The sequence below is a fragment of the Hirundo rustica genome, chromosome 7, assembly GCF_015227805.2.
Source record: "Hirundo rustica isolate bHirRus1 chromosome 7, bHirRus1.pri.v3, whole genome shotgun sequence".
NCBI lineage: Eukaryota > Metazoa > Chordata > Aves > Passeriformes > Hirundinidae > Hirundo > Hirundo rustica.
This window is the reverse complement of record NC_053456.1, coordinates 1,428,089-1,444,241: the sequence shown is the minus strand read 5'-3', so window position 1 is coordinate 1,444,241 and position 16,153 is coordinate 1,428,089. Positions and strand designations below refer to the sequence as shown.

General features: G+C 40.1%; 1 protein-coding gene across 24 annotated transcripts in view; it reads right to left on the bottom strand.

The window, feature by feature from the left end:
• NEB (nebulin) overlaps positions 1-16,153 on the bottom strand; it is a 101,607-nt gene that overhangs the window by 79,674 nt on the left and 5,780 nt on the right. For all 24 annotated transcript variants that reach the window (XM_058421413.1, XM_040070475.2, XM_058421416.1 and 21 more), the window contains 28 exons: positions 15,060-15,272; positions 14,589-14,696; positions 14,343-14,447; positions 13,936-14,040; positions 13,733-13,837; positions 13,004-13,108; positions 11,841-11,945; positions 11,562-11,669; positions 11,039-11,155; positions 10,299-10,400; positions 10,109-10,216; positions 9,910-10,014; positions 9,438-9,536; positions 9,103-9,207; positions 8,406-8,513; positions 7,592-7,903; positions 6,895-7,101; positions 6,123-6,227; positions 5,892-5,999; positions 5,424-5,735; positions 4,828-5,034; positions 4,437-4,541; positions 3,728-3,835; positions 3,209-3,520; positions 2,809-3,015; positions 2,244-2,348; positions 1,332-1,439; positions 86-397 (listed from right to left, as the gene is read on the bottom strand). In XM_058421413.1, coding sequence (XP_058277396.1) covers positions 86-397; positions 1,332-1,439; positions 2,244-2,348; positions 2,809-3,015; positions 3,209-3,520; positions 3,728-3,835; positions 4,437-4,541; positions 4,828-5,034; positions 5,424-5,735; positions 5,892-5,999; positions 6,123-6,227; positions 6,895-7,101; positions 7,592-7,903; positions 8,406-8,513; positions 9,103-9,207; positions 9,438-9,536; positions 9,910-10,014; positions 10,109-10,216; positions 10,299-10,400; positions 11,039-11,155; positions 11,562-11,669; positions 11,841-11,945; positions 13,004-13,108; positions 13,733-13,837; positions 13,936-14,040; positions 14,343-14,447; positions 14,589-14,696; positions 15,060-15,272 — 4,206 coding nt within the window. The remainder of the gene's footprint in view (positions 1-85; positions 398-1,331; positions 1,440-2,243; positions 2,349-2,808; positions 3,016-3,208; positions 3,521-3,727; positions 3,836-4,436; positions 4,542-4,827; positions 5,035-5,423; positions 5,736-5,891; positions 6,000-6,122; positions 6,228-6,894; positions 7,102-7,591; positions 7,904-8,405; positions 8,514-9,102; positions 9,208-9,437; positions 9,537-9,909; positions 10,015-10,108; positions 10,217-10,298; positions 10,401-11,038; positions 11,156-11,561; positions 11,670-11,840; positions 11,946-13,003; positions 13,109-13,732; positions 13,838-13,935; positions 14,041-14,342; positions 14,448-14,588; positions 14,697-15,059; positions 15,273-16,153) is intronic.

Genomic DNA, 16,153 nt, shown 5'->3' with positions numbered 1-16,153 from the left:
CAAAAGCGAGTCATCAAAGATACTTTCCAACCAGCAGTGATTATTTTACATGGAAATAAGGGAATTAAACCCAGAGGGAGCTTACATCACTCTGCAGCTCGTTGACCCTCTTTGCCTCGGCGACATCGACCTGGTCTGGCAGACAAGTCCAGCGGTGCAGTATCCGTTTGTAGTCCACGTCACTGACCAGCTCCTGACACTTCTTAGCCAGAAGGAAGCCCAGCATATCCACGGGCATATTGAACTTGGTCTTCCACTTTTCAAAGTCTTTCTTGTACTCCCTCTCACTCTGCATTTTAGCTACTTGCATGGACCACAGCATCTTGGGGTCATCCTGCAAGCTGCGGAAGCCGATGTGATGTCCCTGCTGCTTGCGGTACCCTTCTTTGTACTTGAACTGCAATGGCAAAGGAAGTACCACTCAAATCACAGCGACAAACGTCTAAGGGTAAAATATACAAGCAAAACACCAATATATTCCCTTCATCTTAATGTTCCTCATGAAATTACCCCTGGGAGTGTCCAAAGCCAGGCTGGATGGGGCTTGGAGCAACCTGGGATAGTGGAGTGTGGCCTCACCCACAGAAAAGGCGGAACCATCCCTTCCAACCCAAATAATTTTGTGATTCTATGATTCTATAAAAAAGCAACTTGTTATGGCAACTTGTAAAGTTTTAGCAGCCCCTTGACTGATGTGCATGACTTGGTGCCAGTGAATGCTCTCCCTGGGAAAGAAAGAGTCTCTGGAAAGGAAGAGAGCATGGCAACAGGAATGGTTTCCTGTGCCACCTGATTCACACGCTCACTCTGCTCAGAACTCCCTAATATTGACACACTGAAATATTCTGATGAATAACATCGTCAAGAATGAAAAATTATGAAATACAAAGATACTTAATCTCAGGAGACATTTCCTAATGATTAATAAAATCTCTTCCACAAATGCAGGAGTTGTATTTGTACCAAGTTATGGTAACAGCAGCCCATGCGTCACCACATCCGTTTCAGAGTTGTAATGAGGATTTCTCTGGGCTCAGCCAATTGGACCATATTTGCTGCTGCTCTGAAAATGAAGCAGCCAAAAGAGCATAAAACTGCTCCCTTTTTATGACCAGCAGTGTCATGAATGGACCAAACTTTGGACTTGTTAAGATGCCAGAGAAACCCTTGTTAAATTGGACAAAAACAGCTCAGGAAGGAGTTTGGTCAGCAATGTTGGCTTTGACTCCAAGAAACAGCTTAGCAGAGAGGTGTATTCCAATTTACTGTGACTCTGTAGGTCATAACAACCAGATCAATGCGTGGCACACTGAGGTAAAAATGCTGCTTACATCACTTGCAATGTCCCTCGAAGCTTTGGCAGCCTTCACTGACATGGCTTCAGGTGTGAGGTCATAGCCTTTCTTTATCATTTCCTCCCAGCCAAGCTTGTAGAGTTTCTAAAATTAAAAACAATATTAATTAAAAGCAGTAATACGTATGTCACCTGCTATTTAGATACACTAATGATCCAAATTCTGGTCACCTCACGGGCTTCAGTTATGAGAGAAGGGCTGCTAGAATGGGAACTGAAAAATGGGAAACTGATAAACAAGGAATGCTGCTCTTCCAAGGCTTAGGACATGGACTAAATAGTTGTTCACTATTTAGCAGCTTCCTACTATAGCTTACCTTTATTTGAAACACATCTGGAGAATTTGAAACACATACATCTGAGATAACTGAACACTTTTTGATTGGCTTAACAGATTTTAATAAGATTTGCATGAAGCCATTCAACAGTCAATCAGTTTGTGCTCAGTTGACTTTAAGTACAGGCTTTCTTAAGTCAAAGATTTGCCCCTAAGCAATGATGCAAAGCAAAACCTGAGTGTTTTCCACTGGCATAATTGTTAATTTCTCCTACCTGAAAGCTGAGAGAAAAGCTGGAATCACCATATCTACTTTTTCCCATAGGTTAGGTTAAAAATATACACAATTAACTTGTAATTTTATAGCAAGGAATTTTTAACATGGCTTAATTCTATGCTAAGCATAGAGTACAGACTGTGCCCTTCTGGACTTCAAAAGCAGGACTTATATTTTCCATACATTATAATGCAATTTAGTCTGTTACCTTGCTAGCCTGAAGCTGGTATTTATTTTACTCTGAAAATATTACCCACGTGAAATTCTTGCCTGTGTTCTAAATCTCCAGTAGATATTAATTTAAAATATAGATAGGATGTATCAAAATACTCTACCTGACTGTAGTTTGTCTTGTTCTGTTTGGCCTGTAGAATGTCTGGTGTGTCTGGCATCACGTGGACCTGTGTTTTATCCTTCTCCCAGGCTTGGGTATAAGCATGCTGTGGACAGAAAGTTACATCAGATGTGTTAATATAAATGACAAAGAAAGTTTTTTCCAGGGTTTTCACCTTTCCATTTGGATATGGATGAGTAACAAGGTGAAGGTGCTGACTCAGACTTATTTTACTGCGTAATGATCTAATCCAGAATCAGCTGAATTACTGCCCAGTGTTGCTTCTAATCAAACCAAACTATCAAGATTTTCAGGACCAGTAATTTCTATATTAGAATGGGATGAATACAGGTTGCAGAAGAATGAGAAGAGATTTCTTTAACCAGTGCTGTTTATCAAGAACAGTTTCAGTGAGAAAAAAAAAAAAAAATTAAAAAAGAGGAGCCCGTGAAAGTTGTTTTTCCCAGGGGAACACTGCCACATAAAGGTGTGACAGAGATTTACAGAGTGGTCATTGGAATGGATGATACGTGAATGCCTGCCTGGCTTTTCCCCTAAATACTCACTTTGTTCATGATGTTTGCATTCTGCTTTGCAAGGACCAGGTCCATGGCATCGTTCTGTTTGGTGAAGGGGAACGTGCTGGGGTGCTGCCGGTACTTCCGATCGCTCGCAATCTCCGTGGCTTTCTTTGATTTCTCCACGTCCAGAGAACCAATGGGACTCCAACCAATCCCCCTGAACCACTCCTTGTAATCCTGCTTGTACTCATTCTGCCAAACAGGAGACAAAAGCAAAGTTTACCATGCACAAACAGCTCATGCAGATTAATCCAGTTCTTTCCGAAACACAGCCATGACGGAGAAACGAAAGCCACAAAAAGAAGGACAGCTCGTAAAAAATAATCCCGCTCTTTCCAAACTGCAGCCACGATGTAAAAACAGAGGCCGCAAAAAGAAAACTTACATCGCTTTGGATCTGATTCATGTTCCTGTACAGCTCCAAACTCATGGCATCTGGCAGGAGCATGTACTGGTGGATCAGGCGTTTGTAGCCGGTGTTGGTGACACGGTCCTGGGCCTCCTTGGCTGCCACCACGCTGAGGGCATCAGAAGGTGTCTGGTAGTGAGTCTTGCTCGTCTCATAGGCCTTCTTGTACTCCCTGTCCGACTGCATCTTGGCCACTTGCATGCAATGGACAAGTTTGGGATCATCCTGGAGGCTGCGGAAGCCGACGAGTTTCCCCTTGTCCTGTTCGTACCCTAATTTGTATTTATACTGGAAAAGAACAGAAACAGAGACTTGAATTCATTTAGATTTGAAATTAAGGAAAAAATTCTCCCCTGTGAGGGTGCTGAGGCCCTAACACACATTGCCCAGAGCAGCTGTGGCTGCCCCTGGATTCCTGGAAGTGTCCAAGGCCAGGCTGGAGCACCCTGGGACAGCAGAAGCTGTCTCTGCCCACATTTTCTCCCAAGAACTTACATCACTTGCAATATCCCTGGAAGCTTTGGCAGCTTTGACAGGAATAGCATCAGCCCTGAGATCATATCCTTTCTTCCTGGTTTCTTCAAATGAAGATCTGTACATTTTCTGCAAAAGGAAAAAGAAACATCTTTTAAAAACCCAAAAATTTACACGTATTTCACATGCACAAATATCAGTGAAAAGTTACATCTGTAAGGATGTCAACTTAAAAAAATAAAGAGAATAAAATATTTATTTCTGCCCACATTTCAGGTGTGCTTAATCACAAGCAATACTTTATTTAGCATATGCAGATTTAAAAATTGGCCACCAAAACCCGTCTATAATGTCATCTTTTACCAAAAAGCCAGGTGCTACCTGCATTTTGAACCCTGTACAAAACCCTGCGAATGGGGAAATAAAAAAATCAATAATAAAATAATAAATACAGTAGCAAACATGAACAGTACTCAAAGCCTACTGTATTTTGTTAATAACTGTTATATTCTAACGGTCTTCATGAACAGTTCACAACCTGACTATAAACATGGCTTTTCATTGGCAATTCTGGGTATCTAATTTCGGGGAAGGAAGCAGGGAAAAGGAAAATTAGTAGGTTTTGTGAAATTACTACAGGTTAGCAAGGTGAGACCTTTGCATGCTCTCATCTCACTTACTCCTAATCAAAAAATAAGAGCAAGATCATGGCCTTACAAACAATACTCACTTCACTTAAATTGAATGCATTTGCTTTTGCTAAAACAATCTGTGGAATATCTGGAGTGATGTGAATTTTCTTTTTGTCTTCTTCCCAGGCTTCTTTGTACTTGTGCTGGAAGGATTAAAAAAAAATAGATACCTCAAAATCTGATATTATTAAGTAAAACAATTTAAAATACCGTTTGCCACTTGAAATCCAAACTGCCTTGACAATGATGTGCTACTACCACGGGAGGAACATTTATCTTTTTATTTTAGCACTTAAAGCACATTCATTTGCTACAAAATTAAATCACGTTTTCTAAAGCACTGCATACCATAGGGTCGACTATTAAATCAGATGTAGATTGTTGCCCACTTCTGCAAGCTTAAACGAATTCTGATGAGCAATTTCTTACCTCATCCATGATTTTGGCATTATTTAAAGCCAAGACCATGTTCATGGAATCCATAGGAACAGAGTACTTCAACTTGTCTGGATGCTGGCGATACTTCTTCTCACTCACAATTTCCATGGCTTTTTTGTTCTTCTCAGCTTCCAGGGAGCCCAGTGGGACCCACCCAACACCCTTCATAGTTTCATCATACTCTGCTTTGTATTGATTCTGCAGGCAGAAAGTAGATAAAAACCAATATGAAGAATAAAATAGTTCATAAATTTGGAAGTACAAGACAAAATGCATTAAGGAAAAGTGAAGTTTTTCCTGTCTTGGTCTGCACGTAACTGTTGCTCCTGAAGATCCAGATGGGACATGTAAGGACTAAATATTTATAAAATTGCTTATTTCTAAGCTCAAGGATATTAATTTAATATTTCAGAGTCTAGGAAAAATAAAACGCCTGTAATTGTTGAAAAACTTGTATAATTTACTACACTTTTGTGGACACCTGACCTAATTTCACTACGAAAATAATGCTATTTATCTTACAGAGTTTTTCATAAACTAAGCAGCTCAGCATCCACAGTTCAAAGGCTGAAGAACCTCTTACTTACATCACTTTGCAACTGCATCATGTTTTTGGCCAATTCAATGCTCATAGCATCGGGCAGGACGTTGTAGGTGTGGATTAAGTTCTTGTAGTTTGCATTGGTGGCCACTTCCTGAGCTTTCTTGGCTGCCACCACGCTGACCATGTCAACTGGAGTGTGGAAATTAGTCTTGGCCTTCTCATAATCCTTTTTGTACTCCCTGTCAGACTGCATCTTGGCCACCTGCATGAAGTGCACCAGCTTGGGGTCGTCCTCCAGGCTGCGGAAGCCGATGTGCTTCCCTTTGGCCTTCTCGTAGGCCTGCTTGTATTTATACTGGGAGCAGGAAAGAGAAAGAACAGCAAAAAACTCAGCGGAAAAAAATGCATTGTTAAGCTCTGTTTTATCACTGAAAAAATAGATCACAAGATCTCAGCTTTAGTCAATTAATTGAAATAAAGTCACGGAATGGTTTCACAAAACCAGACTCACGTCGCTCGCGATGTCTCTGGAGCTTTTGGCTGCTTTTATGGGAATTGCATCTGGCTGCAAGTCGTAACCCTTCTTCTTGTCCTCCTCCCATCCAGCTTTGTAAAGTTTCTAAGTTCAGATGTGAAAGAGAGCAGGTGTCACGAAGGCAGAACCCTGAAGTTAAACGCTTTCACACAAGGCATTGAAATGGCAGCGGGGCACTGAACGCCCACCGCCAGCACAGCGACTCACGTCACTCATTGTCATCTGGTTCACTTTGCACTGCAGGATCTCTGGGGTGTCTGGCATCACATGAATGCTGGTCTTCTCTTTGTTCCATTTATCTGTGTACAGCCTCTGCAATTACAAAGGAATTTTTAGCATTGAAAAGGTACTGAACTCATAAAATAAGAGTTTGCTTTTGTTCTGCTCATTTGCAATAAATAATATTTCCTCGGAATGTTATTAGCACCAGAAATAACCTTCACAGAGCTGCTGAGGAACAACATTATCTTCCTCTTTTCTTTAGTATTGTGAGAAATATGCAAAGTATGTTTTGATAATTAATAAATATTGAAGCAGGAAGTTTCCAACCTGTGTTCTTCCCTGCATTAATGGAAAGCAAAATTTATTTTCACAAACATTCTTTCCATGGAAAACAAGAAATAAGGATTAGTGGTATCCTGGATAACTAGAGGCAAGTGTAAAGAACACCATTTTCCAGTAAACTTGTACAAAACTGACAGAATTCCAGGTTTTCTGTAGTTCACTTATTGTGAATACATCCTACAGAAAAAGGAGTATCAAAGTATTATAAATCTGGAGAAGAAATCTTTAGAAACAGAAAAAGAAACTCCTTTAATTACGAGCAGTCAGAGGCTTACCATGATCTCTCAGTGTCCAGTCTTAACCAAGGAACCACCACACCCATTGGAAATTCTAATAATTCCAGTGGGAATGCACCTTGCCCCACAGCTTTGCGAGACAAAGGCCCAAACTTTGGGTCAATCCAACAACTCCCCACCTTGTTCATGGTCTTGGCATTTTGCTTGGCCAGCACTTGTTCCATGGCATCCATGGGGATGGAGAACTTGAGCTGGTCGGGATGCTGGCGGTACTTCTTCTCACTGAGAATATCCGTGGCTTTCTTGGCCTTTTCTACATCCAGTGACTGAATTGGGACCCAGCCAACTCCTCTCAGCCAGTTGTTGAAGTCAGATTTGTACAGATTCTTTCCAAAAACAAACAAGAAAAACACAGTGAGGCAAGAAAAATTAGCGTCTATATATATATATATAAAACAGGTAAAGCATAAAAACTTATCCTGGTCCTTCACTTTGGAGAGGCAATTTAGATTTAATTAAAATTTAAGTATGATAGAGTCATTATTTAGGAGAAATAAAACTGCAATAATTAAAATCTGACGACAAAGATACGCTAATTAGTAAACTATGCTCATTTCTTGGGAATATGCCAAATAGGGAGAGACATAAAAAAGTTGTTACTTGCTAGATAAGTTTCCTAGAACTTAATAGTTGCACATAATTCTGATAACGTTTGAAAAATAAATGGTTCCAGACCAATCACTTACATCCCAAGCTACTGTTAATCCTATACAATATATATTGGATTATATAGACTAATTTTTTAGCCTTAAAAGACTAATGATGTCACACAGTCCTGATGAGAATTAAAAACGGAGCTGATTATCGATGACATACATCACTCTGAAGCTGCATCACGTTTCTGGACAGCTCCAGGTTCATGGAATCAGGCAGGAGGGTGTAATTGTGGATTGGCTGCTTATAGCCAGCGTTTGTCACCACTTCCTGGGCTTTCTTGGCAGCTGTCACGCTGAACATATCCAGAGGAGTGTGATATTTGGTCTTGGTAACTTCATAATCCTTCTTGTATTCCCGATCCGACTGGAGTTTGGCCACGTTCATGTAGTGAACAAGTTTGGGGTCGTCCTGCAGGCTCCGGTACCCGACCTGTTTGCCTTTGTCTTTCTCGTAGGATTCCTTGTATTTGTACTAGAGACAAAGGAAAAACAGCTTTACCCACTTGGGGAAGAGAAAACACACTTTGGATGGGTTTAAAACACTGAGTTCCAAAGCACTAATGCTGCAGTTCACTCTACAACCTCATAAATGTTTTTTATGACAGCACAGGATTATTTAGGTCAAAAAAAGAAGAGGATTATTGGATTTTTCAGCTTGTCTTGACACCTGGTACATATCTCAACCCACATTTGTAGCTAAAAGCCCTCCCTCACCATTGTCATTGATGCAGGCCTGCAACTCCCAGGGACATTCAGCTTTTAATTAAGACTATAATAATAATAATAAATTACTGAACAGCCTCAGTAAACACTTCAATACACAAATATTTACCTGGAGATGTTTAAGAGAGGAATGAGGAGTCACTTTTAACCTTTTGCTAAAGAAGGAATAGAGGTCTCCAGCACAGGTAAATAATAATAAATAACAAAATGCAGGAGGGGTATGTGTTCCACTGGATGTAAATCCTACTTACATCGCTTGCAATATTCCGAGAAGCTTTAGCGGCAATAATTGGAATGGCATCTGGTTTCAGATCATAGCCTTTGGCAAGGGTTTTCTTCCAGTCTGCTTTGTAGTTAGCCTTGGAGGCAAAAAAGGGAAGAGTTTGCAGTGTCAGGAATAGCAATTCTAATAAAGAGTTTAAGCCCATCTTTTTGTTATAGGAGATTTTATTACAGGAATTAAAATATCCAGTTTAGTTCATGTAATCTCAAGGAAAAAATGTTAACCTGTACACAAACTACAGTTCTATTATAATACATAAATCTACTTCAAAGATAATCACGAATTCCACAAGAATTTTTGCACTTTTTATTTAGAACAACTCTATCAGGGGCATTCTTGCCCATTCTTATGAGAAACTCTTTTTCACTTGATTGAACTTCCCGGATTTTTTTTCCTGTTAGCTTCTAGACTCAGGCTTTGTGCTCTAAAGGGACTGGAAAAGCAGCCTGGCTGATATTTTTTATCAGCCTGGCCAGACTATTAAAATTCCAAGGCTGTTAAGGGAGATGTCAGTTTTTATCTCATTCCTGGATAATGCCTGATAATAAAGGCTGATAAAGGCATAAAGGCTGATAATGCCTCCGAAAAGTTTAATATCACAAAGGCAATAAAATTGATACCATCACTGGAGAGCTTCACGGTGCCGAAATTCAAAATATACTCACATCACTGATGTTGTAGGCATTAACTCTAGCCTGGATGAACTGGGGCACATCAGGAGGGAGGTGGTACTTGTGAATAATTTCTTCCCCTTTGGATTTATACAATATCTACAAAGAAAAATAAAGGAAGATATTTAGCAGCCCAATTTATAGACCGCAAATTGAAAAACTATTTTTAAAAATCCGATATCCAGGTGATGTCCTGCTGGAATAAAATTGTGAATGCACACAGTCACCTACACAATTATTTCAGGAGTGCTCTTAAAGCTGGAGGACGAAGTGAAGGTGGGCACAGGGCAGAAATTGGGAATGTCAGAGTGTTCCCAACGTTTACTTACATCACTCAGCTGCTTGCTGTTGATCTCTGCTTGCTTCTGTACTGGAGAGTCAGTCACTGAAGTGAATTTGGTTTGATCAGGATGCTTTTTGTAGGTGTACTGAAAGAAGATTAAAAAACATTTGTAGAAAACGCATATAAAGTATTTTTCCAAGTGTTGATAAAATAAATAAATTAACTTAATTACTTTTAAAGTATTAATTTAAAAAAAAATATTGATTTAATCAGGTGAATGCTGGAGGTTCATTTTGGTACTACTGTTCTCATTTTATGGGTTGTTAAAAAAAGGATTGTGCTATAACTGTTTTGATCACTAGATGTCACAAAAGGCCTGAAATACAGATGAAGATAGTTTTGTTTGGTTTTTTTTTTAAAGTCACATATGGCAGTGAGGCCAAACTCAGAATCACTGATGTTCTCAGGGAACACTCAGTGAATTTTTCTGTGGTGAACAACTGCTGTCCTGTACTCACATCTTTACATTGCTCCAACTTCTTGATCGCTTCATACTCTTGAGTTATGGTCTGAGGGAAGTAGCACTTTGTCTTTTCCTCCTCATAATCTGCTTTGTAATTTTTCTAGGAACAAGAGCAACATTCAGTAAGGAACCACAACTGAGCTTTGTCTAAGCTGCCAGAGTGATGGGGAAAACAGAACCATTGCCACACTCACATCACTCTTCATGGCTTCAACCTTCATGCAGTGGATCTGATGTGGGTCCTCAAAGCTGCCCAAGTAGTGCCCCAGAATATTCTTCTGATATGCATCTTTATATTTTACCTGCCAATATAACCGCGAGTTGAGAAGCAAAAGCAATCAAGAGGGTCGGTACTGAAGGATAAACCCCAAGAGAAATACCTACATCACTAAAGTTCTTCAGAGCAGCATCAGTCTGGAACTTGGGTGTCTCACAGTAATTCATCCTGTTTCCTTTGGACTGTTCATAGGCTTCTTTGTATAATTTCTGCAAATGAAATAAAACCAGATCACGCAGGAGATTTCACTGCAAGTCACCCCCGCGATGTTAAAAATGACAAGAGTAAAACAGAGAAACGTTTCCAAAGAAAAGCTTTCCCACAGGATTGAGAAACAGATGGCACTGTTTTCCCAATGGTCTTTCAAAATAACTTTTTTTAGGTGTGTAAGGGAAGATAGAAAGGTCTGACTAATGGGTTTTGAACTTCTGACACTGAGAAATATTCCATCACTTCACATACAAATGAAAGAGGAATTAAGAGCATTACAGAGAATAACCAAAATATAATATAAAAATATGTAAAAGCACCACATATATTATCATTATCAGCTGAAATTCCTTAATACAGTAAGGGAAGAACTGTCCTCTCGTGATTCATTATCCACAAGAATCTAAATGAACTGCCCACTAATTAGCCATCCATGTGCCACTGCTGCTGCTACACTTATCTGTGGAGAATTCATCCTTTACCTGAATTGCTCTGGCTGATGCTATCTCATGACAAACATGTGTCTACAAAACTAAAAATACTACAAGAGGCAAAGGAGAAGCCTTGGGAAGAAATGGTGAGTGTGGTTTCTGGTACATGACTGAAAATGACATAGCTGCACATTGATAATACTCACATCACTCAGAATATTTCCTGCAGTTTTTAATTGCTTCAGCAGTGGGTTCTCCGTAGCAGGGAGCACATTATAATCTGCAATAGCTTTTTTCTTTTCATAGTCTGCTCTGTATTTGAACTTAAAAGAATAAAAAAAAAAGAGGTTTTATAACTCAGTATTAAAAGCCAAATGCTCACTAACCTGTGTGATTGCCCAGAGAAGGAAGCTGTGGCTGCCCCTGGGTCCCTGGAAATGCTCAGAGCTGGGTTGGATGGGACCTGGAGCACCCTGGGATAGTGGAAGGTGTCCCTGCCCATGGCAGGGGTGGCACTGGGTGATCTTGAGGGTCCCTTCCCACCCAAACCCTTTTGTGATATGAATCTGTTCTATGATATAATCTTCAACATCCCAGGAGAAAATGCCCCTGTTATTCAACTTATGGAGGCAAAGCACCGTGAAAGGTCTTGCCAAAGCAATTTCAGCACAAACTCGTGTGAGCTCAGAGCTGCTCCCAAGCTGAAGAGGTGGCACACGGCTCCCTCACCTTGCTGACGTTTTCTGAAGCTCGTTTGTTGGCTTCATATTCTGGAGTTTCAGTCTGCATGAAGTAGATTTGGTCTTTCATGTTTTCAAAGTCTTCCTGGTATTTCCTCTGTTAGGAATAGAGACAGACAGAAAACAACACATCATCTAATTGTAAAGTAGACATCCACAACAGGGATTATCTAGGAAATAAGCAATGCCACAAATGGGGACTTAGTATTTTCCAAATGAACACAAACAGGGATAAAGCTGCTGAAGAATTTCTGCAGGATTCACTCACCATACTTAGATTTTCTGCGTTCATTTTTGCAACTGCCACGTCATAGCACGGAGTTTGACTCCACTTGCCTTTGATTTTGTTTTTATAGTCTTCATGGTAAATAACCTAAAAGGAAACAAAACAATAAAATTGAATCCCCAAGACACAGCTCCATTTTCACTTGACAGATTCATTTTTCAAAGCTGTCTTTTTAAAGCTGCTTCATACTTGACACCTGCCTTATAACTATTTTAGGAGTTATGGTCAAAGACACCTTAAATATGATTTGGCCAAACCATTTCAGTGTCATTTCTCTTAGTACCTTCCATGACCTAAAAAGGATAAATAAATCACCTCTAACATATTCCTTTAGTTCTGTTTTCTCCCTGGTCACATAATACTAGGATATTGCCCATTAAGTAAGAATTTACTGGTATTACTGCTGAAACTGGTTATAAGAAAACCCTTTTATCACCTGCTATTTGTGATTTCTATTATTTATTCATTCAAGCTCACAGAAATCAAGTATTAAAAGTTTAAAGAGTTCTTCTAACAACAGAACACCTGCCTGAGTTCTGACTCAGTGTTCCAGGTGCATTTTCAGCCACAGTAGCATTATTTACCATAAAAAATAAAACTCCCCCAAAGCTTTTTTAACATTGCTAAAGAATTTGTATGCCAAGAATAATCTTTAAAAAAAAATCTCTATTTTATAGTTTTGGAGATACCTACAAAGCTTATTACTTTATTCATTTCAAAGAATTATGGTGCTGAACCTTCTTTTACATGTTACAAAATTTTCTTGATGACAATTTAGCTTTTAAGCAGTGGAAATATACGATTAGAGAAATTTTCTCAGAATTAATTATTTTACCTTACGAACAGGTTCAGTGCAGTTTTCTCAGTGGTTTCTCCACCATGAGCGAATACTGCAATTCTCTAATCTTAAAATGCAGATATTTTTCAATACACAATAAAATATTTTTTTTAAAAAAAAAGAATAATAGTTAAATTCTGAATGGAGCTAAACCCCTACTTCTGCATTACAAGATGATGCAACCTGGTCCCAATTTCTCCAGCTAAAGTTGGTCTTCCTGAGTGTTTCTCCTTTTCCTTCCCTTTCCTTAGGTGCCTTTTTGCCTCTGTGTCTGCAGGAGTGGGGTTTGGGCAGGGGTTCTACTCACATCACTCAGCTGCCGTGACACCTTCCTGGCCTGTTCCACTTCAGGGGGGTCTGGCAGAGAGGTGAATTTCGCTTTCCTTTCGTCGTGCCCCTTCTTGTAGACAATCTGAAAGGATGGAAGAAATAAACATTTGAGCATGACAGCATCAAACTCCTCTACCACCACATTAACAGATGAAGTTCTGCCCACAGCCCCTGAAGAAGGAATTCCTTAATCTGTGTACTACCAGGGAACTTCTGAACACCTGGAAAACTCACTGAAATCTTCAAGTGAGAGCTGAAACCCCCTGTTGAGGAGTTCTGTGTATCTAAATATCAGCAAATCCCAGTCCCACCAATCCCTGACTTTCCTTATCACTGTTTTAGAGGCAGTGGCTTTGCAGACCCACAAGAGTGAACTGGACTTGGAGACAACCCTGAGAGCTTCTGCACCTGGGGAGATACTCGAGGTCTTCTTACCCCCTTAATACATTAATTATTTCACTCATTCCTAATCCAGCATCAAATTGCCCATGGATTTATACTCCAATATTGCTCTACTTTGTACTCTAACATCATGTACACATTGTTCTATGAAATGCCACTACTATCAGAGCTTACTTAACACACTTTTATTTTCTGTTCCATTGTGAAGCTTTTATACCTAACCAAAGTCCATGGAATGTCCCAGGTTACACCACAACCCAACAGCCCTTGGAACCTGCATGCAAATCCCTGCTTTGATACTCACATCACTCAGAGTCTTCTGAGCCTGTGCCACCCTTCTGAGCTCGGGACTGTCGTTGTAGGGATAAAACAATGTTTTGTCAGCATCCCACTCCTCAGTGTAGAGTTTCTACAGGAAAAATGCCAGAATGCTCATTATTAATTAATTTCTGGCTTTGAAAGCTTATTTTACTTCAGCTGCTGAGATCTGTGGTTAGTTTTTGTTACCTTGCTGAACAATGCTGAGTTTTTTACTGCGTTCACAAGCTCTGGAGCATCAGGGGGAAGCAGGTACTTGTCCTTATTCTCCTCCCAGTTCTGTTTATATAATACCTGGAAGGAAAGATAAGCAAGTTGGTCACTCTATCATCAAGAAAAATATTTACCTCTGTGAATAAACTGCCGGCTTTAAAGATTTTTTTTCTGAAATCAAAGTCTCAGAGCAGTAACATCTGAAGAGAGCAACTGGAAATATTTAAGATTATATTTATATTTGCTTTACCAACTTCTCTGCTATCCCTCCCAGGGTTTCTAAACTGTTGCATAAACGTTGCTTTAGCACCCTGAGCTCAAAACTTTCTTCTTATCAGTAACCTCAGGATGCACCAGTGTTGGGAAAGTCAGAAGTTACCCACCTTGCTCACTTGCTGTGACACTTTCTTTGCATGTTCTATATCCTTGGCCTTTTCATCCACGTGGCAAATGGTTCTGGCAACTTGCCCAGCCATGCGGTATTTAACCTGGAACAGCGCACAAAATTCATTGATTCTACAGCAAAACTGACTGATTAAAAAACAACAAAAAAATCAGAATAATGACATTTTCACCCATCATATGAACATCCAGAACCTGGATGAACCTACAAATGAAGTGTTACCCACCTCACTAAGCTGGTCCTGCACTTTCTTGATCCTCCGGATTTCTGGGGTATCAATTGTGGAAGCATATGGCTTTCCTTTTTCTTTTCTAAATTTTTCTTTGTACTTGTTCTGGAAGAACGTAATGATAAAAATGATTAAGACATATCCCCGAGCCCTGGCAGAACTGTACTAGCAATTATTGCCATATTTATCTGGTTAGGACAGGAATTTGGGGCAGATTATTCAACAATACAAACTAAAATTATTCAACTACATTTGCATTTCTGCTTATTTTAGCCAACTGAGTTCATTCCATCTGACACAACAGGAAAAAATTCATCTCTAACTTGGATCACCTCTAATTTATTATATTCCCCCCACGAGCTTAGTATTGCTAAACCCAGTTATTTGCACTAAAACTATCAAGCAGTCCCTGCAAAACCTTTTTAAAGCTGGTGTTCCTCAAGAAATAAGAGGCACGGGACAACCTACCTCGCTGAATAGGTCCTTCATTTTATTGCTGTGTTCCAGGTAAGGCGTCAAAAACTTGGATGGGTCCACTTTTGTCCGGATTGTCCTCTTCCTGACGGGAGGAGCTGCATCCTCCCGGGAGGGTTGGGTGTGCTCAGCTGTGTACGTGGTGGTCGTGGTGGTCTGAGGTCGCGAGTAGTCCGTGCTGATGGTCTCAGTGATCTCAGTGACCACCTGGGGATTAAAATAATTCAAGAATCACTTGTTTTATAGCTGGAAAAGTTCATTATCATAAGTGTTTTTCACCGCCCTGAGCTGGGTGTGCTCAGGTCTGTGGGTGGTTGTGGTGGTCTGAGGGCCTGAGCAGTCCGTGCTGATGGTCTCAGTGATCTCAGTGACCACCTGGGGATTAAAATAATTCAAGAATCACTTGTTTTATAGCTAGAAAAGTTCATTATCATAAGTGTTTTTCACCGCCCTGAGCTGGGTGTGCTCAGGTCTGTGGGTGGTTGTGGTGGTCTCAGGGCCTGAGCAGTCCGTGCTGATGGTCTCAGTGATCTCAGTGACCACCTTGGGACTAAAATAATTCAGGAATCACTTGTTTTACAGCTGGAAAAGTTCATTAGGATAAGGGTTTGCACAGCCCTGAGCTGGTGAAAGCTGGCTCTGCTCTCATCCAGATCCACAATGAGACAGAAAATCAGGGACACTTTTCCTACTGGGGATACTGTTGTGCTCCCTGTATGTCACCCACCCTAAAAAAGCCCACAGGTAATGAACTCTGGCTGGTTCCAGCATCAAACTCATGGAATTATTCTCCAGAGGGTCTGGGAGAGTGGGGCTCCAGCTGCCTCTGCTCTACATGCTTTAATTTCCAATCAATTTAAATACCGTATACACTTGTTTATCAGCATGGTCATGCTGCAAGCAGTAATTTTAATACTAAGATTCCAAGGAGAAGCATTTAAAAATAATTATCACAACTAAAAAATGTGCTCCAAAGCCACCCAAATAAGTGTCAGGTTTTATTTCATATCAATTAGCTTTAGAAAAATTGCCTTTTAACTGAGAGTTATTTACATCAATGAGACAGAGCTGAAAATGCACCAAGAATT